Source organism: Myxine glutinosa, chromosome 1 (assembly GCF_964187855.1).
Source record: "Myxine glutinosa chromosome 1, kmMyxGlut1.1, whole genome shotgun sequence".
Lineage (NCBI taxonomy): Eukaryota > Metazoa > Chordata > Myxini > Myxiniformes > Myxinidae > Myxine > Myxine glutinosa.
Window position 1 is genome coordinate 416,615,826 of NC_136261.1, and position 21,858 is coordinate 416,637,683.

The 21,858-nt window shown below is 45.2% G+C and overlaps 2 protein-coding genes across 3 annotated transcripts in view; both read left to right on the forward strand.

The window, feature by feature from the left end:
* Nucleotides 1–6,304, forward strand: part of LOC137419613 (uncharacterized) — a 63,753-nt gene extending 57,449 nt beyond the window's left edge. The window contains exons 4-5 of the mRNA XM_078770568.1: nt 4,623–4,763; nt 4,894–6,304. Coding sequence (XP_078626694.1) covers nt 4,623–4,763; nt 4,894–5,786 — 1,034 coding nt within the window. The 3' untranslated portion in view covers nt 5,787–6,304. The remainder of the gene's footprint in view (nt 1–4,622; nt 4,764–4,893) is intronic.
* Nucleotides 1–21,858, forward strand: part of LOC144888231 (uncharacterized) — a 186,398-nt gene that overhangs the window by 57,792 nt on the left and 106,748 nt on the right. The window lies entirely within an intron of this gene.

A 21,858-nucleotide genomic window follows, 5' to 3' on the forward strand; every position in this document is an offset into this window, starting at 1 on the left:
CACCCCAGGATGACACATAGTGTCATGCAAAGCGTGCAGACCCTCCAAAGTTATGTGACCCACACACGTAGCTGGCCTCGATAAGGCGTCGGCGACCAGGTTATCCTTCCCCGGGCGATATTTGATGGTGTAGCAGAAGTCGGCGAGTTCGATACGCCAGCGAGTGATTTTCTCATTCTTTATGCGTTGAGCATGTAAGGTGTCGTACATAAACGCCACGCTTTGTTGGTCCATGATGATTTGGAAGCATTGCCCGAGCAAGTACGAACGCCATCGCCGAATCGACTCGATGATCGCGTATGCTTCCTTTTCGACAGACGAATGCCTCTGCTCAGCGGAGGTGAGAGTCCGTGAAAAGAAAGCCACAGGGCGCCCCCCTTGGGAGAGAGTTGCCGCTATCGCATGATCCAAGGCATCACTTTCTAAGACGAAAGATTTGCTCTCGTCGATCGTTGCCACAGTGGCGCCAGCAATGTCGGATTTAAGGCCCCTAAAGGTAGCCAAGGCGGCTGGGCTCATGGGGAACGCTTCACAGGCCACAAGTGGGCGGAGTTTCGCGGAGAAATTTTGCACCCACTTAGAATAATTGGCGAACAGCCCGAGAGCATGCTTTAGCAAAGCTCGATCGCAGGGCGGGGCCATATCGAGCAAGGGTCGCAGATGCTCCTTATCAGGAGCAACAGAGCCATGGGTCATGGTGTACCCCAGAAGATATATCGTGCGCATGGAGTAATGACATTTAGCCTCATTCATGGTTACGCGATACCTCTGCGCGACCTCGAGGAAGCGCTTCAGATTTGCATCATGATGCCCCTGGTCATGCCCGCAAACCGTAAGATTGTCCAGATATACAAAGACATCGGTCAAGTTCTCCTTAGCGATGAGGTCGTCCATAGCCCTCTGAAAACAGGAACCCCGTTCGTCACCCCAAAAGGTAGTCGGGTGAACTGGTATAACCTTTGACCTGATTCAAACGCGGTATAGATGCGGTCTGCCTCAGAGATGGGGATCTGATGATACGCACTGCGTAGATCGAGAGTGCTATAGACTGAGTACTGGGCAACCTGTCGAACCAGGGCATCCATTCCCGGAAGGGGGTAGGCGTCCAGCTGTGTAAATCGATTAATCGTCTGCGAATAGTCGATTACCATTAGTTTGCGATGCACCTCACTTCGCACCACTAAGACCTGTGCCAGCCACGGCGACCAGCTAGGTTCTATGATACCTTCCTTTAAGAGCTTGGCTGTCTCTTCCGCAATGAATTGCGTGTCTGCTCGTGAGTAGCGCCGCGATTTTACCGCCACAGGTGTGCAGTCCGTGGTCATATTGGGGAACAGCAACAGAGGCTCAATTTCCATCCCTGCGAGTGCACAAACAGCCAGCATATCAGTACCACCAAATTCCATTTCCAAACATCCGTGTCGCTTAAGAAAGTCATGTCCTAACAAGATATCAGCACATAGAGAAGGTAAGACCATGAGATGTACATCTGGAAACATTCGTCCCTTTATCACCAGCGTCAATCGACATTCCCCTTTTGTGTTGAGCCTAAGCCCTTGGGAGGCCATTAAGATCCGACGGCATGTCCCGAGGATCGACCATCCGTGTTTTTGCACCAGTCGATGATCGATATAACTATCCGTGGACCCTGTATCGATTAGAGCCTGTGCAAAAATTCCCTCGATCATAAGTGGGATGATGGCCTGACCCAGGCCAGGCGGTCCGGCAGAAGCCGAGCCATCAGAGTGAGACGATCGCACCTCGCGTGTAGATCCGAGGCCAGCTGCAGTTTTCCGTTTGTTCGAGCAGCCTCCGGAGGGCGCTCGTGTCATGCGCGTAGTTTGAAAGCCATCTGCAGTCTTCCGTGCCAAAACAGGAGCTTGTAGTTCGTATGAGCAGCCTGCGGATGGCGCTCGTGTCACGCGAGAAGTTTCGAAGCCAACTGCAGTTTGCCGTGCCAAAACAGGAGCTTGTAGTTCGTATGAGCAGCCTTCGGATGGTGCTAGAGTAGCGCGGTGAGTCTCATAGCCATCATGAGATGTTTGGATACCAGCCAAGGACAGTCGCTCCACGTTCGGGCATATTTGCGCCATTTGTTTTGGCGGTCCGATGAATCTCACCAAGGTCGAGCGTGCAGCCAGGGGCCCATGAGGAGGTACGCCGCTCATCAAAGGCGGGTGAGGCACCCCGCTCTGTGCTCGGCCCTTTGTCCCGGCGATAAGCACATTCATTGTCGCGCGTGTTCGTTTGCCCCGCGCAGCTTTTCGGCACACTTTTGCAAAATGCTCTTTTGTTGAACACAGATGACATATCGCCTCCCGAGCCGGGCACGCCGACCGGGGATGTTGTCGATTCCCGCAGAAATAGCACGTAGCATTTCGTCCGGGCTTTGGACCCGCAGCTGCAGCTGCCGCCAAGCCGGAATCAGGGTCCTCTCGGGAGAAGCCAGGGGTTCCGGCAGGGATGCCGTGTCGGCTTCCGTGTCGTCGGCGGTAGCCCTCTCCGGTCCGGCTTGAAGAGAAATCCCCGCAGTGACACGCGTATGATCATAAGCGTCGGATTGTTCATGAGCTGTAGTGTAGACGTGAGCCAGCCGTAAAGCTTCCGTGAACGTCAAGTCCTCAACTTCAAGAAGCCTCTGTCTAATGGTAGAAGAGCCAATTCCTGAGACAAAAGAATCACGTACAAGGTCGTCCTGTACTTGCTCGTGTGTCCATACCTCATGGGCACTCTCAGCGAGTAGACATCGCAGCTCTTGTGCGAAGTGGTCTAGCGACTCTGGGGGCTGTTGAGTCCGCTTTGCGAGCAGATGCCGGGAATAGACCACGCTTTGCTTCTTAATGTAAATCCGTTTTGCTTCGTCACCGCAGCATTGAACGTCGTACACTGCTCGATTCCCCTGTAGACAGTATTGTGTACTTTAGTCTGCAGTACCTGTAATTTTGTTTCATCAGTGACATCGGCGTCCTGGGCTTTGAACTGATTGTCCAGGGACTTTAGCCAATGCGCCAGCTCCGTGGCCGAATCCGTTGCTTGTGGGTCGGCGGCAAATTGCGGCACCTGGATCATCTTGTGTCCCACCATGTCCACCTCTTGTCCTTGAGTGGACGGTAGACTGATTGTTATTAAGTGTTGTGAAAATCAATCAAGTCGACAACTTTGTCCCATAGGTAGGTTTAATAACAATCAGATCTCTGGCATCATCCTGTAAAATGCAATCATGCAATATATATCAGGATCTTGGCATCATATAGGAAGGATTGCTAATATTAGTCAAAGCACGCAAGCCTAGAATATGAGTGGGTACGTACCATCCGAGTCTACATGTCATAGAATAAGGTCACAGGAGTGGCCCGAAGTCGCGGACGTCCGAGGTCTTATAGACGCCTCTCAGTGGTTTAAGCAAGCACCACACCTGGGTTCAACTTTGAGACATTTTCACTACAATGATCAGTGCCATTGTTTAGCATTTATTGAGTGACACAGCATGACCCATGTGTGTGAATGGAGTGAGATTGACTGTGGTGTGGATCGTGTGAATAAATGGTGTGCGCGAGGTTGTGAGATGGCCAGTGTGTGTAAATTGTGTGTGCTTGTTTCCGATGCAGCTTGTAAGCATGCATGGTTTGGGGATGTACGACGGCACGAGTGGGTGTGGTGAAAGATACATGGCTGCGTGTATGCGTGTGACGTCTGTGGAGGTTCCGTAGCATGAGCAGTGGATGTGGAGAACACTTAGGAAATCTGCCGAATGTCAATGCCAAAAATTAAATTAATTGGCAGGCTATGGATGTGCCGCCAAACTTTCCCACAGAGGGAGGCTTACAAGACATATAATATTGAGTGTGGAAGTGGCTGAAAAGCTGGGACGCCAGAGAAATCGCTGCTTGAACGTGCTGGGCAGCCGAGGAGAAGCTGCCTGCCTGTTCATGCCATGAAAGGATCGCTTCCCGAGATCAATTGTGTTGCCACGTTTGGCGGTCTCAATCTGTGTCAGTAGTTGCTTAACATCCCATGAGGCCGCGAAGCTATCCACAGTACGGCGGCTTTCCAGGTCCAGAGGTCGGAGAGAGTCTGAGAAGCCCCACTCGTGAAGCACGCCAAACCCCACGTCTGCAACAATATTTTCACTTTGCCTACATGGCAGTCAAACAAAATTGAAAATCATTCCAAACCGGAAAAGTACTTTTTATAATGACATCATAAAGGATACAAAGTATAGGCACAAATCACCAATGTAATGTGTTTGATAGAGTGATGCAATAGACACTGTGCAACGCAAGTAAATTCCAGAATATTTTTTTTGATGAATTTTACAATCTCATTTTATTTATATTGAATTAAATACTTGAACACTGTCGAACACAAATCGTTTTCTTGTTACTTCCGCTATGCTCCAATTTAGTGATACTTGGACATGTTAAATAGGGGGGTGAACTAGGGTGATGTATAAGACTGCTTCAATGCCGCTTAATATCCGGAATTTTTCTTCTTAACAATCTTTAATTTCATTATTATATTCAAATTGAAGTGGACATTCCATGATGTAACATTTTCTATGAGCTCTCTCGAAGTCCTCAATCTCATTTCTCTGCAAAAGACTGACGCTGATTTGTACACAGGTGATGTCTATCCTGTAAATATGGAAGGCAGACAACACAACAACGATTCATCTGTAACAGAAGATTCAAAATGTTCTTCTGCAAAGGAAGGTTCAGATGATATTCACATGACAAACGGAAGTGCTTCGTGTTTTGCAACTGGTGAGTGAAAATGTAAAACATTAACATATATATTTTATAATTAACATATACAAAATATATAATTTTTGGAAAAGAGTTAAATATTTTCTTTTTGACCAAAAAAAAGGAAATGTGTTCTTTGTTTCTGTAGAACAATCCAGAAGGAATATGGGACCAATAAGGTCCAGTCGCAGCTTGATAGTGAAGAAGAAGCCTTTTCTGAAGAAGCAATCACAAGATCAAGACTCACTTCGTATAAAATGCAAGTGCATGTCTGGTCCTCGCAACACCAAGATTAACATTAAATTAAACAAACACAAAAAGACTCTGGAAAGGCGAAAACGTTACAAGTGTAATGTGTGCAGAATGGATTTTGCTTCAACGAGTAACATCAAAATGCACACGAGGATCCACCCTGGAAAACGCCCCAACAAGTGCTCTGCCTGTGATAAAGGTTTCTCTCGAAAAGATAATTTGAAAGAACATATGAGGATCCATACAGGAGAGCGACCCCACAAATGCTTGACATGTGATAAAGGTTTCTCTCATAACAGCAATTTGAAATCACATATGAGGATCCATACAGGAGAGCGACCTCACAAATGCTCGATATGTGACAAATGTTTCTCTCAAAAACGCGATTTGAAATCACATATGATGATCCATACAAGAGAGCATCCCCACAAATGCTCGATATGTGATCAAGGTTTCTCTCATAACAGCAATTTGAAATTACATTTGAGGATCCATACAGGAGAGCGCCCTCAGAAATGCTCGATATGTGATAAAGGTTTCTCTCGAAAAGGTAATTTGAAAGAACATATGAGGATCCATACAGGAGAGCAACCTCACAAATGCTCGATATGTGATAAAGGTTTCTCTCATAACAGCAGTTTGAGATCACATGTGAAGATCCATACAGGAGAGCGACCCCACAAATGCTCAATATGTGATAAAGGTTTCTCTCAAAAAGGCAGTTTGAGATCACATGTGAAGATCCATACAGGAATGCTGAAATCTGAAATACCAGGACATGGAAAATGAGGTAAAGAGGATTTTAAAAATGACAGCTTAAAAAAATATTAAATTTATTAATCTGGTTCTCCATATTCCCATAATGAAGAATTATTGAAAAATTGATGCCATGACCCCAAATGGTAATATAACTTAATCTCTCAATCTGATCTTGGATCTCATTGTGCTCCTTTCAGGGTTTTTCTTTGGTTGCCAGTTTGTAATTCCTGTTTCTGCACTTGCCATGTATCCAGACAAGTTCCAGTTGAGGTTTTTGATTGGGACGAGTGTTTCGGAATTTTGATTTCTGTCTGATTTGGTTGGTTTTCTTGACCCTTTTTGGTTATGCCCAGATGGCATCTTTCCATGGCAGTTTGGACATCAATTGTTGCTCTATCTTTGCTGTAGTCCATGTTTCATTGACATGTGTGATGTGGGGAGAACACTCCTGTTGTAAAATTGTTAATCAGAAGAAGTCTCCTGCCTATGTTTTTCATAAAGCTTAAATTTGTGAAGGGTTTCGCAATAAAGAGAGGTCCCAAAAGCACAAATGCACTGTCTGTGTTATTGGAAATTCTAGGGAAGATACCTGTCAATGAAGGGGGTTCGTAGATGTCTGACCTGAACTGAGAAATTAACTTTGGAGTGTGTATTGGTAGAAACAAGAATTCAATGTAAATATTCAATGAGCATATGTCGCAATGGGTGGAGCTGGTAACCTCGACAACCTCATTCCATTCCATCAGTGAAGATTTCCAATCCGTGCTTGTTGTACCTCCGAAGTACTGCTTGAGGGGTGTAGGGGGTCCAAGGGGTGGAAAGGGTTTAAAAGAGTGAAGGTGAAGTCAAGAAATTACCTCGGGGTCATAAATAGATTAACTCGGGAGAGCACCACGGAAATAATGGGCCAAATGACGTCCTCATGACTGTTTAAACCCCTATTCAGGTGCATTGTTGTAAAACGTCTCATTGTGGAAGGTTTCGTTGTGATCAACCTTGGGAGCTCAAATCAGTAAGGTCACAAACAAACAGCAAAACTCACCTTATTGTGAGTGAGGTAGATGTTGGAGGTTTACCCGTTGGCATGTGCTGGATTGTCGATGGTGGCACGTGGGTTTGTGGGGGCATTGTATATGAGGATCTGCACTCGTTCATGATGATGTATTTTGTGTGTATATTTGAAGGTGAATGTTTTGTAAAGTTAGCTAAGTGGTCACCTTTTTTCTACAAACAACTTTTTTTTGCCCTTGAGAGTGATGTTGTTAGATGAGCACAAAAATAACTTTTAAATCGATGTATTGGTTGTGTTTGTACTATTTTTGTTTTTGAATGATCAGCGCAATTGAGAGGTCACGTGACTCCTTTAGCAATTATGTTAAAGGGTTAAATGAAGAGTTCTTTTTCACATCTGAGTTACCAGTCCTGTGTCTAGCGGATGAGAGATTAGAATTAAATCAACATGACATATATCTATCTGCACATCACAAGCTTAATTAAAACAATATCTGACATGGACATTGTTTTCAAGTGACTTTATTCCACACCATAATTGAAGTAAAACTCATGTTATCAACATCACACTATCTGCCATGTAAATTATCTTAAAATAACTTTATTTCATATACGTTACTGGTAGCTACAAACATTTTACATAAGCTCATGCATATTTTTTGTTGGTGTTGAGATTGTTTCTTTGTAGACTACGTTGGTCGTTATTGAATCTTCTTGGGGCAAAATATAGAAGTCTCTTGGCGATCTTACTCTAGAACATGCAACATACACCTGACCATGTGAAAAGCAGGATAACTTCAGATGGAGGCCTGCAGCTGTAAGGATCTGTCCTTGTGCTTTATTTATGGAGATTGAAAAACAAACAGTTGTTGGAAATTGCAATCACTTAAACAGAAATGGATAATCTGATGGGATCATTGGAATTCTTGGTATGAATACTTCTTCACCCTTATATTTCTCTGTTGTTATTGTGGCCTTTAAGACATGTGGCAGCATCTTCTTTATTACCAATCTTGTCCCATTGCATAATCTTGGTGCATCGACATTTTTCAATGGAATGATTGGAATACCAACTTTCAAGATTAAAATATGGTGTGGAATTTCTGGTGGTAAGGAGGAGGATACAGTGGAGGAGGATACGCAGAGGAGGACAAGGAAGAAGGTGAAGATCGACAAAATGCAGTTTGGATTTATGCCAGGAAGAGGAACGACAGATGCGCTCTTTATTGTGAGACAGTTGCAGGAGAAGTACATGGAGAAGCGGCATAAGTTGTTTCTTGGGTTTGTTGATCTGGAGAAAGCATTCGATAGGGTTCCACACAAAGTATTGACATGGGCATTGAGGAAGTTAGGAGTGGAGGAATGGTTGATCAGAGTCGTGATGGAAATGTACAAAAGAGTGCGCACAGCTGTAAGGACGCAGGACGGGAACAGTGGTGAGTTTGAGGTGAAGGTGGGAGTGCCTCAGGGTTCGGTACTAAGTCCACTACTATTTGTAGCTGTGATGGAGGTGCTGGCTCAGAATGTAAAGGAGGGTTTACCGTGGGAGTTGTTGTATGCAGATGATCTGGTGTTGATTGCGGAAAGTATGGATGGACTGAAGGAAAAGATGAACAAATGGAAGGAATGTATGGAGACAAAAGGTCTGAAGGTGAATATCGGAAAGACGAAGGTGATGGCAAGTGGTAAAGCATGTGGTGAGGTGGAAAGAACTGGGAACTGGCCATGTGCTGTGTGCAGGAATGGTGTCGGAGTGAATTCCATTCAATGTACAATGTGCGCTGAGTGGGTTCATCAAAAATGCAGTGGTCTGAGAGGGACATTAACCAGTGTGGCAGCCATATTCAAATGTAAGGTTTGCACAGAGGGAGCTGCAGATGGAGGAAATGCTGAGTTGGATTTTGGAGACGGCGTGAAGTTGGAAGGTGTGAAAACATTTAGCTACCTCTGACACATGCTGAATGGAGAAGGTGGATCAGATTCGGCAACGGTTGCGAGAGTGAGATGTGCATGGAAGAAGTTTTGGGAACTGAGTGGCGTGCTGATGAGGAGGGGAGTGTCGTTGAAGCTGAAGGGAAAGATGTATGCTGCATGTGTGAGAAGTGTTATGATTTATGGGAGCGAGACATGGCTAATGAACATAGAGCACAACGAAGGCTGGAAAGGGTGGAAATGCGAATGGTTCAGTGGATGTGCGGGGTATTGTTGAGAGAGAGGAAGAAAAATGATGAATTGCGAAAGATGATGGGAATAGAGCCTGTGATTGATGCTGTGAAGAGGAACAGCTTGAGATGGTTTGGTGATGTGTTGAGGAAGGATGAAAGTTACTGGTTGAGAAGAGTGATGGAAGTGAATGTAGAAGGAAGTAGAGGACAGGGAAGACCGAGAAAGACTTGGCTAAAGATGGTGGAAGAAGAAATGCAGGCAAGGGGGTTAACAAGGGGAGATGCAGAAAATAGGGCAAAATGGAGAAGATTGTCATGGGGACCGCAAGGCTAACCCCCGCTCTAGCAGGGAAAATGGCCTTACAATGCATGTTGTTGTTGTTGTTGTTGTATTCCTGGTGGTGTCAAAGACTTGATAAACTCAACAGGATATTGTGTGGCATCATCATCATTTGGTACAGTGTCAAGTGATTTATGTGACACTTCTTTTCATGGAATATATTTTATCAATTGTATATTTATCTTTTCTCCATCAGAATTATTAGGACCGAAGATTACCCTTCCACAAAGCCAATCAATATCTTGTAATATTGCTTCATATTTGGGAAGACATTACTGTTAGGTTCTTCTTCATCTTTTACAATAATTCCACATCCATTTGGGATTGTAATTTTGTTGGAATTAGGAGCGAATGGAATGTTGCCATTTCCAATATCAAGGAGTAATTTGGCAAAATTGGCAACTTCCTCATCCTCTCAAAGATGAACTCTCATATTCACTGTCAATGTAAATGACACAACTTTACCCCAAGGAGGAGCTGCCTTCAGACTTGCTTGATTTTCATCTGCTTCAGTTCCCCTTGGTATAACGGGGCGAAATTTTCAGAAATCCCCAGAAAGAATCAGTGGAGTTCCTCCAATAACATAACTACTTTCCTTTAAGTATTGGAGTGTATTATCTAATGCCTCAAGACTTTTTTTTGTGTGACGTAGTGCACTCGTCCCAGATGATAACATTGGCTCTCTCTCAAGACATTGCCCTTTGCAGAGCCTTTGTCAATATTGCAAGTTAGTGTCTCCTCATTTTGAGCGTTAAGTGATAGTTTGAATGTGGAATGAGCTGTCCTACCACCAGGAAAGAGGAGATGCAATTCCTGAAGATGCAACTGCCAGTGCAATATGCACCTGTGATCTTGCCTTTGCTCGGATTAACGTTAAAATGAAAGTTTTACCTGTACCACCAGGTGCATCTATAAAAAAAAGTCGTCCTTCATTAACATCAATAACCTCCATGATTTTCCTATTTATGGCTACTTGACTATGCAAATGCTTTCTTTCATTCTCCTGAACAAACTGTGCAAGTTCTTCTTTGTCATAATGTATCTCCTTTAACATTTCTCTCGTTAATTCACATGTTGTTCTATTAGGTCTGTGAAGTCCATAATGATTCAAATCATGTCCTCTGAAATCCATAACTTTGTCGTCAATATCACGAGCTTTATTGAAAATTTCATTGCGATAAGTCATTTCTAAATCGTGAGATTCTCTTTGAATTCTGTGTAAGATATCCTCAGACAGGCTCTTTATGATAATTCCGTAGTTGTTGGGGTTCAGTTAGGGCACACTGTGTTATGAGAATGGCAAATAAATGTCGCAGTCGTCCAGGAGAGCGACTAATCACAGCTTCTTCTGGAGTTTGTTTCCGGTTTAGGTCATCTTCCAGTAAGCCATGTAATAAACAGGCCTCCTTGAAGGTTCCACAAATCCTATCCTCATGTGTCTTCAAATCCTCAAATACTTTGGACCATGAACAGTATGAAGAAACAGCCTCACATAGAAGACTTCACCCATATTTGGATGTATTGTGTGCACCCTTCCAAGGGCATATTTAGACTTTACCCCTGGATAACCTTCTACAGGATTGCCTTGAACTCTCCTTTTCCACTTTCTGCCACCAGCAGCCCAGGTGAAATATTTTGGAAACTCATTGTCAAGGCGTGTCTGAGCAAAATTGTCTTCTCTCCAAAGCTGGAAAAAGCTGTAAGAGTTATAATGTGGGCCTCTTGGGCTTTTTGTGCTGCGGTGCTGGAGTTATAATAACAATAATAATAATAATAATTCATTTATTTTGTATAGCGCTTTTCCAGAAGCCCAAAGGCACTTTGACAGAGTGGAAAACATAATGCATAACAATACATGAAAACAACAATTGCAAAAAGACAAGAATCAATAGGGAAATATTTTAAGCAAACGGAGGGAGAAGGAGAAGAGATAGTCAGGGGTTAAATGCTGTGGGTTGAATGTTGAATGCAGTGTTGAACAGGTGGGTCTTTAGTGATGTTTTGAATGTGGTGAGTGAGGAGGAGTCTCTGATGGTGTGAGGTAGTGAGTTCCAGAGGGTGGGAGCAGCGATGGAGAAGGCCCTGTCCCCCCAGGATCTGAATTTGGACCGGATGGAGGGGGTCAGGAGGTTGGTACCAGCAGAGCGGAGGTTGCGGGTGGGTGTGTGTCTGGAGAGGAGGTCAGCCAGGTAGGATGGGGCCAGGTTATGGAGGGCTTTGTATGTCAAGAGGAGGATTTTGTACTGGATTCTCTGGGGGATGGGGAGCCAGTGAAGCTTGTAAAGGACGGGGGTGATGTGGTCACGGGTCCGGGAATGGGTGAGTAGACGGGCAGCGGAGTTCTGAATGTATTGGAGTTTATTGGTGATTTTTTAGGGTGAACCATAGAGGAGGCTATTGCAGTAGTCCAGACGGGAGGTGATGAAGGCGTGGATGAGGGTTTCTGCAGCCGTGGAGGAGAGGGATGAGCGGAGACTGGCAATGTTTTTCAGGTGAAAGAAAGCACTTTGTGATCTGTTTAGTGTATTTGTCAAAGGAAAGGGTTTGGTCAAAGATGACGCCAAGATTCCGGATGTGAGGGGAGGTGGATACTGGGATACCGTCGATGTTGAGGGCAAAGTTATGGGTGGATTTTGTGAGCGTTTTTGGGCCAATGATGATTATTTCAGATTTATCACAGTTAAGCTTGAGGAAGTTGATTTGAAGCCAGGATTTTATTTCAGTGATGCAGTTTGTCAGGATAGAGTGGGTGTCGGTGGAGACGGACTTGGTGGAGATGAAAAGCTGGATTTCATCGGCGAAGCAGTGGAATTGGAGACCATGACGGCGGATTAAGTGACCGAGGGGGGACAGGTAAAGGACGAAGAGGAGGGGGCCAAGAACTGAACCTTGGGGGACACCTTGGGGGAGGGGAGCAGTGGGGGATTTGCAGTTATTGATGGAGATGAACTGGCGTCTGTCAGAGAGGTATGATTTAATCCAAGAGAGGGCAGTGCCGGTAACGTTAAAGGTGGATTCAAGTCGGGTGAGGAGGATGGTGTGATCGATGGTGTCAAAGGCAGCGCTGAGGTCGAGGAGGACGAGAATGTTGAGGTTGCCAGCATCAGAGGAGAGGAGAAGGTCGTTGGTGATTTTGAGGAGAGCAGTTTCAGTACTGTGGTTGGAGTGGAATCCGGATTGGAATGTTTCATACAAGTTATTGGCAGAGAGATGATGTTTGAGTTGAGTGGCTACAGCGCGTTCCAAAACTTTTGACAGAAAGGGTAGGTTGGAGATGGGTCTGAAGTTGTTTAGGGTGTCAGGGTTTAGACCAGGTTTTTTTAGAATGGGGGTAACAGCAGCAATTTTGAGGGAAGGTGGGACGATGCCTGTAGACAGGGAGGGGTTTATTGTTGCAATGATAAGTGGAGAGAGAGCAGGGAGGGAGGCCTTGACAAAGCTGGAGGGGATGGGGTCAAGAGTGCAGGTGGAAGTTTTCATTCCTATGAGGAGTTCAGAGAGGTCAGTAGGGGAGATTGGGGAGAACCGAGACAGGGGATGGCAGGACAAGGGGGGGCAGGTGGTTGGAGGGGGAGCGGTTGCGGCGGTGGTCAAGCTGTTGTAGATGTTGTCAATTTTGCGTTGGAAGAAAGAGAGGAAGGAGATGCAGTTGTCTACTGTGAATGACTGGGTGGTGGTGTTCAAGGGGCGGAGGAGTTTGTTTATTGTCGAGAAGAGTACTTTTGGGTTTCCGGAGCCAGAGTGGATAATTTGAGAGTAGTAGGCAGAGCGGGCGCGGGAGAGGGCATCTTTGTAGTGTTGTAGGTGGTCCTTGTAGGCTTGGGAGTGAACTGTGAGACCCGTTTTATTGCGGAGTCTTTCAAGTTGGTGAGCACGAGTTTTCATCAGGTGGAGTTCAGGGGTAAACCAGGGAGCAGAATGGGTGAAAGAAACTGTTTTGGTTTTTACAGGCGCAAGCTGGTCAAGGCAGGAGGAGAGAGTGTGGTTGTAGTAGTCAGTGAGGTCGGAAGGGGTGTGGAGGTCAATGAAGGGAGAAGTGGACATTTTTTCAGAGAGGGTGGATGAGAATGAGGTAGGTGAAAGAGCGTTTAGCTTACGGAAGTTGATAGTGTGATAATGCCTTGGTGTTTGGGCGGGGATGTTGATGGTCAGAGTGATGGCTAAGTGGTCAGAGAGGGTGAGGCCGGAGCCAGAGAGATGGTGCAAATTTAATCCAGTGGAGCAGACAAGGTCCAAAATGTGACCACGGATATGGGTAGGAAAGTCGACATGTTGAGTGAGGTTAAAGCAGGTGAGTAAATCAGTGAAGTCAGTGGTTATTGTGGAGTCAGTGGAGTCCATGTGGATATTGAAATCACCAAGGAGGAGGATTGAGGGGGAGAGGGAACATAGCTGGGTCAGAAAGTAGGAGAAGTCAGACAGGAATGATGGGTGTGGTTTGGGAGAGCGGTAGACGACAGCCATGACTGACTGCATGCGACCAGAGAGTTTAAAAGCCAGGTGTTCAAATGATGGAGCAGATGAGATGGAGATGAGGTTGGTCTTGATGTCTTGACGGTGGATAACGGCAATTCCACCACCTCGGCCCTCCGAGCGTGGTTTATTGACGTAGGAATATCCATTGGGTGTGGTGAGGTTGAGTATGTAGTAGTCCAGAGGTTGTTGCCAGGTTTTGGTGAGACAGAGAAAGTCCAGTTTGTTATCCAGGATGTATTCGTTCAGGATGAGGCATTTGTTGTTGAGGGACCGGGTGTTGAACAGAGTGAGCTTGATGTTGTTTTGAACAGCAGGGATGAATTCAGGTGATATAGCCAGGGTTCATAGGCAGGAGGTGCGATCGTGTGCGTTGCTGTGACCAGGTGCGCTGGGACGAAGAGTGAGAGTGCGCTGAGCCGACCAGAGGACGGGGATGGAGTGACCTGATTGCAAATAAACAAACTTACGACCGGAGCCACGGTGAATGTACCTGGGTCGTCGGAGGAGTCCATTTGATTTGATGGCAGAGATGCATGATGGGGTGGAGCGGGTATTGAGCAGAAGGAGCCTTGCGGCGGAGTACCGCAGAGCCATGCCAGGCAGGGGCAGAGAGACGAGACGAGGCCAAGGTTGAGGAGGTGAAACAATGGTCCCAACCCACGAGAGCGGGCCCGAGGAAACGAAGGAGCCAGGTAGGTGAAGCCAGGAGCAGAGCCGGGACCAAGCAGAGGGCAGGCAGGAGCAAAGAGACGATCACGAGGCCAAGGTTGATCACGGCAAAGCAGCAAATGCAGCGGAAATCGACCGCCGCCGCTACAAATCTAGGTCATGGCGGGAAACCGCCACCAAACCGCTGCGATGGTCACAACCCACGAGAGCGCGCCCGAGGAAACAGCGAGCAGGCGAAGGAGCCGGGCAGGCGAAGGAGGGAGCAGAGCCGGGGCTATGCAGAGGGCAGACTCAATGGCCAAATAATCCGCACGACCACCAAAAAAGAAAGCAACTGACAGTGGCCCGGTCGAAGAAGCGGCGAGCATGTGACGCCGGCGTCCTCTTCATACCGGACCGGAAGCAAAGGTTTTTTCGGACCGGAAGCGGCAGATAATAAATCGTCTGACCATTTTCTCGATGAACTTGAACTTTCTGAATGGTTGGATGATGCTCATGGATGGCAAAGCCAAAGATTCTCCAGAGTGCTTCATTGGTGCTTACATATCGTGCATTCTGATATGCATAGGTCTCATCATAGTGGTCTTGTCCATCTCTGCCTAATGAAAATACAGCCATATCTTGACCTTTATTTACATATTTACAAACATACTTAATCGATTTTACAGAATTGTAAAATTCTACATTTAGGTGGGCATTGCACAATCGGGAGAGATATGGATTGTGTGGTATAATCCAAAAATTGTCTACAACATGTTTAGCCATTAGCACCTCAATGCCACCATCAGCAACCTTTCTCCTCCGGTACAAAGGATATCCTTCTCCATCCGATTGGGTTTCCAATCGAAAATCTTTAGGGTCGTTCTTGGTGCATTTCCAGCTCTCATTCAAGGTGACTTTCTATTAAAATGTCCACATGGTCCATGAACCATTTTGGTCAATATAAATTTATGGAAAAATGGATATTTCATTGGGCATTATCTTCTCCTGCAGCCAAATCAACATATGGGCATGTGGCAACCCTCTCTTCTGCCATTCAAATGTTGTCATGTGGCATTTTACTTTTCCAAATACGTGTTTTTTCTTGAGCAAATATATAAAAAGCAATGATTTTTGGTCGAAACTCTTGCTATGTCGTCATGATGCTCATCTGGCTTTGGATTTACCATGAGTGCTCTTTTAATCTCTGGCCACTGAGAATTGCAAGTGTATGTAATGAATAAATCAGGTTTTCCATCATTCCTCACCGAACACATTGCATCTTGTATTTTTTCATTCAAGGACCTCGGTCCACCAATACAGTTAGAGGGAAGAATTACTAATTTTCCTATTGTTGTTGGATCTTTGTCATTTCTAAATGCATCACTTAGATTTTGGTAATCAGTTGCTCTTAGCTGAGCTTGATGGGTCCGAACAAATAATAATCTTTCCGATGCAATTTTAGCCCAAATATCAACTGCAAATTGATAGAAAAGAGACGTGGATCTTCGTATTGTGTTGAATTCATGTTCTCTTTCCATTAATCTATATGAATAAAAATTCATAGCCGGAACCTTCTGTGAAGTTTGAGGTCCAGTTTGTGGATTTACCTGGAAATACTGAAAGTGGTAGCCATCTTCCCCATTCCAAAACAGCAAAGGATATTGAAGTGAGTCAAAGGCTCTAAGTGTTTCGTTGATTCTTTTCAGTCAGCAGTCTCTTTGCTCGATGACGATATCTCTTGTGCGATGCTCCTGACCAACCAATAATATCGCTACACATCTGTAATAGGAGCATTGTTTCTCCGTTCATGTTCTCCAGCTGGGGTTTTATCAGCATGGATCATTATTTTAGTGATCTGAATTCATCTTTTCCATTGCAGACTTTATGCTGGATACATAAGGATTATATTCGTGAAGCATATCTTGAAGAGCATGAACATTGAACAATGTTTGAATCAACATTCGGAATTTGTAAATTTGTTCATTGTTTGGCCTATTCTTCTTCATTACCCATGAAATAAATTTGCAGAAATTTAATAGGTTCATCTCGTAATGGTAAAAGAGAACCAATTTTATGATGAATATGGCCTTGAATTCTAAAAGTCGGCATGGAGTCATGTGAAAAAGTAAATACACCTCATGTAAAGTTTTGACTTTTTCAACATATTTCAACATACAGCTATTTGATCTTCATTTCAACAATATTGAAAGATAAAGGTGATAGAATATAACAAATATCATGAAACATTTACATTTTGTAGTCCATTGTATAATTTTAAAAAACATAAATGCAAATTTCGCATGTGGAAAAAGTAAGTACACCCTTGGCTCTAATAGGTGGTATTGCCCCCTTTGGCAGAAACAACCTCAAGTAGGCGTTTCTTATAACTGTCTACCAGTCTCTGACATCGACTGGGAGAAATTTTTGCCCACTCCTCCATGCAGAATTCTTTCAGCTGGGCGATGTTTGATGGGTTTCTTGCATGCACAGCTCGTTTCAAATCCCCCCACAACCCCTCGATGGGATTTAGATTCGGGCTTTGACTTGGCCATTCCAGAACCCTCCATTTCTTACTTTTCAGCCATTCCTTGGTGGATTTACTGGTATGTTTATGGTCATTGTCATGCTGCACATTGTCATGTCCACCTTCAGTTGAGCTTCAACTTTCTGACAGATGGCCTCACATTATCCTCAAGCACCCTCTGGTAAAATGAAGAATTCATCGTGGATTCTATGATTGTGAGCTGCCCAGGCCCTGATGCAGCGAAGCTGCCCCAAACCATAATATTTCCACCACCATGCTTTACTGTTGGTATCAGGTTCTTGTGGTCAAATGCTGTCTTTGGTTTTTGCCCAACATGTCTTCTGGTACTGTGGCCAAATAGCTCTAGCTTTGACTCATCTGTCCAGAGCACATTGTTCCAGAAGTGCTAGTCTTTGCCTCGGTGTTCATTGGCAAACTTTAGTCTCGCCCTGATGTTCTTTCTGGACAGCAAAGGTTTCCTCCTGGCACACCTCCCATGTCGATCAAATTTGTGCAGCTTCTTTCTAATGGTAGACACTTGCACTTTGACATCAACAGTGGCAAGAGCTACCTGTAGGTCCCGTGATGACATTCTGGGTTTCTTAGAGACTTCTTTCAGCATCTTGCGGTCTGCTCTCAGGCTGAACTTGCTGGAGCAGCCTGGCCTGAACAAGTTGGCAGTTGTTTGGAATCTTCTCCACTTGTAGATGGTCTTCCGGACAGTCGAATGATTGATTTCAAATTGTTTGGAGATCTTTTTAAATCCCTTCCCAGAGTCGTCGACATCTATAATCTTCTTTCTGAAGGCCTCAGAGAGCTCTTTTGATCGAGGCATGGTGACGCCGCACACTTCAACAACAAAGAGCAAACCAAACGAAATGTCTGAGGTTTAAATAAGGCAGGTTCCTCCAAGATCCTCTCTAACGATGTTCTAATCATTTTCACCTGAGCTGGTGCACCTGATTCTAATTTTAGGTATTTGAAGTAGTGATAAATATAAGGGTGTACTTACTTTTTCCACATGCAAAATTTTCATTTATGTTTATTTAAATTATACAATGGACTACAAAATGTAAATGCTTCATGATATTTGTTATATTCTATCACCTTTATCTTTCAATATTGTTGAAATGAAGATCAAATAGCTGTATGTTGAAATATGTTGAAAAAGTCAAAACTTTACATGGGGTGTACTTACTTTTTCACGTGACTGTATAACCATCCTCTCTGATTTGATTTGTTTCAAAAGACGTCGTATGAAAACAGCTGTTGTACTTTGTTTTTCAAGAACATTTTAGAATCTGGAGTTCTTCCCATTAGAAGAGCATTTAGTGGTTCGAGTGGTTCCCTCAAAAGTGGTAATTTAACTTTACCATTTGAGCAACATATGGAAGGTGGCTCTCTTTTCCATTTTTGTCCCCCGTCGCACCGCAGAGCGAAAGGGGGACTATGGTTTTCCCGTCCGTCCGTCCGTCCATCTGTGCGTGTGTGTGGGCATGCGTTTGTGCATGCGTATGTGCATGCGTGCATGCGTAAGCAAAGCACCGCATTCGAATTTGGTGTGTGGGTGCAACCCACGTCAAAATCCCAGATGGCCGCCGCCAGTATGTCTGACGCCATATATTTCTGAACCTTGTGAGCGGAATGTCTTGAAAAATAAGCGAAGTACCAACTTCTAATCTGGTGTGTGGGTGTATCGAGGCATAAGGAAGAAAGCTATTGAAAATTGGGTCACCACGTCAAGAGCCAAGATGGCCGCCACCATATATATGTCTGAACCTTATGAGTGCAATATCTTGAAAAATAAGCGAAGTACCAACTTCCAATCTGGTGTGTCGGTGTATCTAGGCATAAGGAAGAAACCTATTGAAAATTGGGTCGCCATGTCAAAATCCAAGATGGCCGCCACCATATTGTTACGGATACGGGGGATGGCTCTCCCGTTAGCAAGGGGTGATTAGCCCCTTGTCCTGTTAAGCTGGCCGTCTCCCCGGTCCTGGTACTTGTAATGCCCTCCCGTGGGATGGAACGGTTCAGGGTTATGGGTCCAGGGTTTATCCCGAATACCTTTATCCGTCCCTCCGCAGAACAGGGAGACAAGTACCGCTCGAACCCCGGTTTTAGATGGACTGGTTGCCGAGCGGTTTTAGCAACCCGAAGTTCGAGCCATTAACAGTACCAAACCCGATCCTAAGCGTTGGCCAAATCATGCCACAGGTGTGCAATGATGGAAACCTCTAAAGTGACCGAAAGAGCATGAAGAAGTAGAAGACAAAGTAGGGAATAACAGGATTTATTACTATTTACACACAACTAAAGCAGAAAGGAAAGGAAATACGATTTACAAGGCAATGGAAGGAGCAGGAGACATAGTGCAATGATTAGCTTATATTAAACAGTCTTACTTATAAACCCCAAGACAACATAAAAGACGGACAAACGGGCAGACTCACACGATGGGGAAATTGCCGATTGGATTGAATGCCAGCAGGACGGGGCACGGTCCAGGGAGGTCGCTTTGAGAAGGTGTCGGGGCCAGTGGCGTGATGCTGGTTTCTCCCGCGTCGATCCCGCAGTCAGCAGGGCCCAAGACGACACGAGGCGGCGCAAGCTCCAGTGCAAGGGGGCAGCATGTTGAGGCAGTCCGCGCACGTAACCATTCATGTCCACTTCTCTCTTATAAAACCCCACGCTTGATGACATCGGAGTGCCTGCCGCACTGAACCAGCTTTGTCACGTCTCTTCAAAGCTGTCCCCGCGCGCACGCTTTTGAAGTTAAGTAACTTTTCACAATTGTGTTTTTGTCGAAACTGTATCTTTCTTTCGGTGTATGTACCTATTGGGGTGACCTTAAAGGTTTCTCGGTGTTGGTTTTTCATACCTATGTACAGAATCGTCGGTTTTTTCGTATCGTGTATTCTGAGGCCTAGTGTAGTACTAGTAGGCTACCGTGTCAGACCTTGGCTTGAGGCTTTTGTTTTTGTCTCAGCGGTTCTTCGATCGCGCTGCAATTACTTTCGGTCTCTGTTTTTCACGGTCTTTTCACCCATACTTCCTTGTTTTAAAATCTCAAAAAAAAATAAAAAAATAAAAATATATATATTTTCCTTCTCTGTTCTTATCCGTTTGTGCGTTCTTATTTGTTCATTCGTTCTTCGACCACGTTGTTCGTGATCACGTGATCACGTTGTTAAAAAATGTTTCATCTGTCCCCTGAAGAACTCTATTTTGTCATATTCTATAACACCTTTTTCTTCTTCTTCTATAAAAGAATGCTTTCGACTTGCTCACCAAATCTATTTATTCCAAAAAAAAATTCCATCTCTTACAGTGCATCTTTCATTCATTCCCTAAACTCTCCAGAACTCCACCCATCCTTCAGCATCCTCAAATGTATTTTTGACTCGAATGTCTCAAGAAACTCATTTTGCAATAAATGTTCATTTCCCATTAATCGTACACTTTTCAAAATCAAATCTCACCCCTCCCCTCCAAATCTTCCCCATCACCCCTTCCCTCCAAAACTTCCCCATCACCCCTTCCCTCCAAAACTTCCCCATCACCCCTCCCCTTCAAAACTTCCCCATCACCCCTCCCCTCCAAATCATCCCCATCACCCATCTCTTTCAAATCTTCCCCCTTGCCCCTCCCCCCCAAATCTTCCCCATCACCCATCCCTTTCAAATCTCCCCCTGCCCCTTCCCTCCTAAACTCCCCCCACACCCCTCCCCTCCGAGACTCTCCCTCATTCCTCCCCTCCTAGACTCCCCTCTCACCCCTCCTCCTCAAAGCGCCCTCCCTGCTTCTTCCCCTTCCAACTTTCACCTTCATCTCCCTCAACCTTCTGCCTCACTCTCCCCCCTCCTCAAATAACACCTCACTGCACCTCACCCAATCACCATCAAACCTTTTGTCCACCCCATCCTTCGCTTTCTCCAAGCTATTCTGTAATCTCTGACACACCTTCAACAGCTCTCCCTACCTCTTCCTCCTATTCCACATCTTACCCTACCGCTCCCCCCCCCCTGTTCTATATCCGATGCTCCCCCTTCCTCTTCCTTAACAGTATGGACCTCAAACATCCGGGGCCTTCGCTCAAACTTAACTGACCTCTCCATACAGGTTGCTTCTGACAAACCAGACGTGATCTGCTTAACAGAAACTTTCCTCCTTCATGATGTCTCTGATTCCTTGGTATCTTTCCCAGGTTACTCCCTCCTCCGGTATGATAGACCTGAGCCTCGTCCTGGAGGTGGGGTTGCTATCTTTATAAAAAAACTCTCTTCCTCACTCGCCCTGCACTGCCATCTCTCCACCTCACCCCCAGGAATACCTTTGGCTACGGCTTCCCCTTCGCTCCCACCTTTTGTTCATATGTGTGTTGCACTGTCCACCAAAAAGTGATGACTCCATCTACATCTCGCTGTCTGATAATATGGACCAACTTCTATCGACCCATCCCAACTCTCTCTTCCTCATATGTGGTGATTTCAACTGTCACCATGCCAGTTGGCTGGGGGTGGGTACCTCTCTCGCCAGCCATGGCTCTTCAGCAAAGGACTTCTGTGACTCACTGGGACTGACACAATCTGTCAATTTCCCAACCCGGATCTCAGGCAATGGAGCATCTTCTCTTCTGGACCTGGTTATGACTAACTTCCCTGAAAATGTCTGCTGCTCTTCTTCTGCTCCAATCGCCTCTTCTGATCATGTGCTTGTTAAAGTGGACATCTCTCTGACCATTTTCAGAGAGCCTCCTCAGCGTCGACGAGTCTGGCATTTCACTCAGGCCAACTGGCACGGTCTTCAAGCAGCCATCAATCATCTGGACTGGTCTCCCATCTCTACTGCCTCTGACATCATCTCATCCTGGGAATTCTTCCAAAGTAAATTGCTCTCTCTCATGCACAGATTTATCCCATCTCGTCTTCAGTT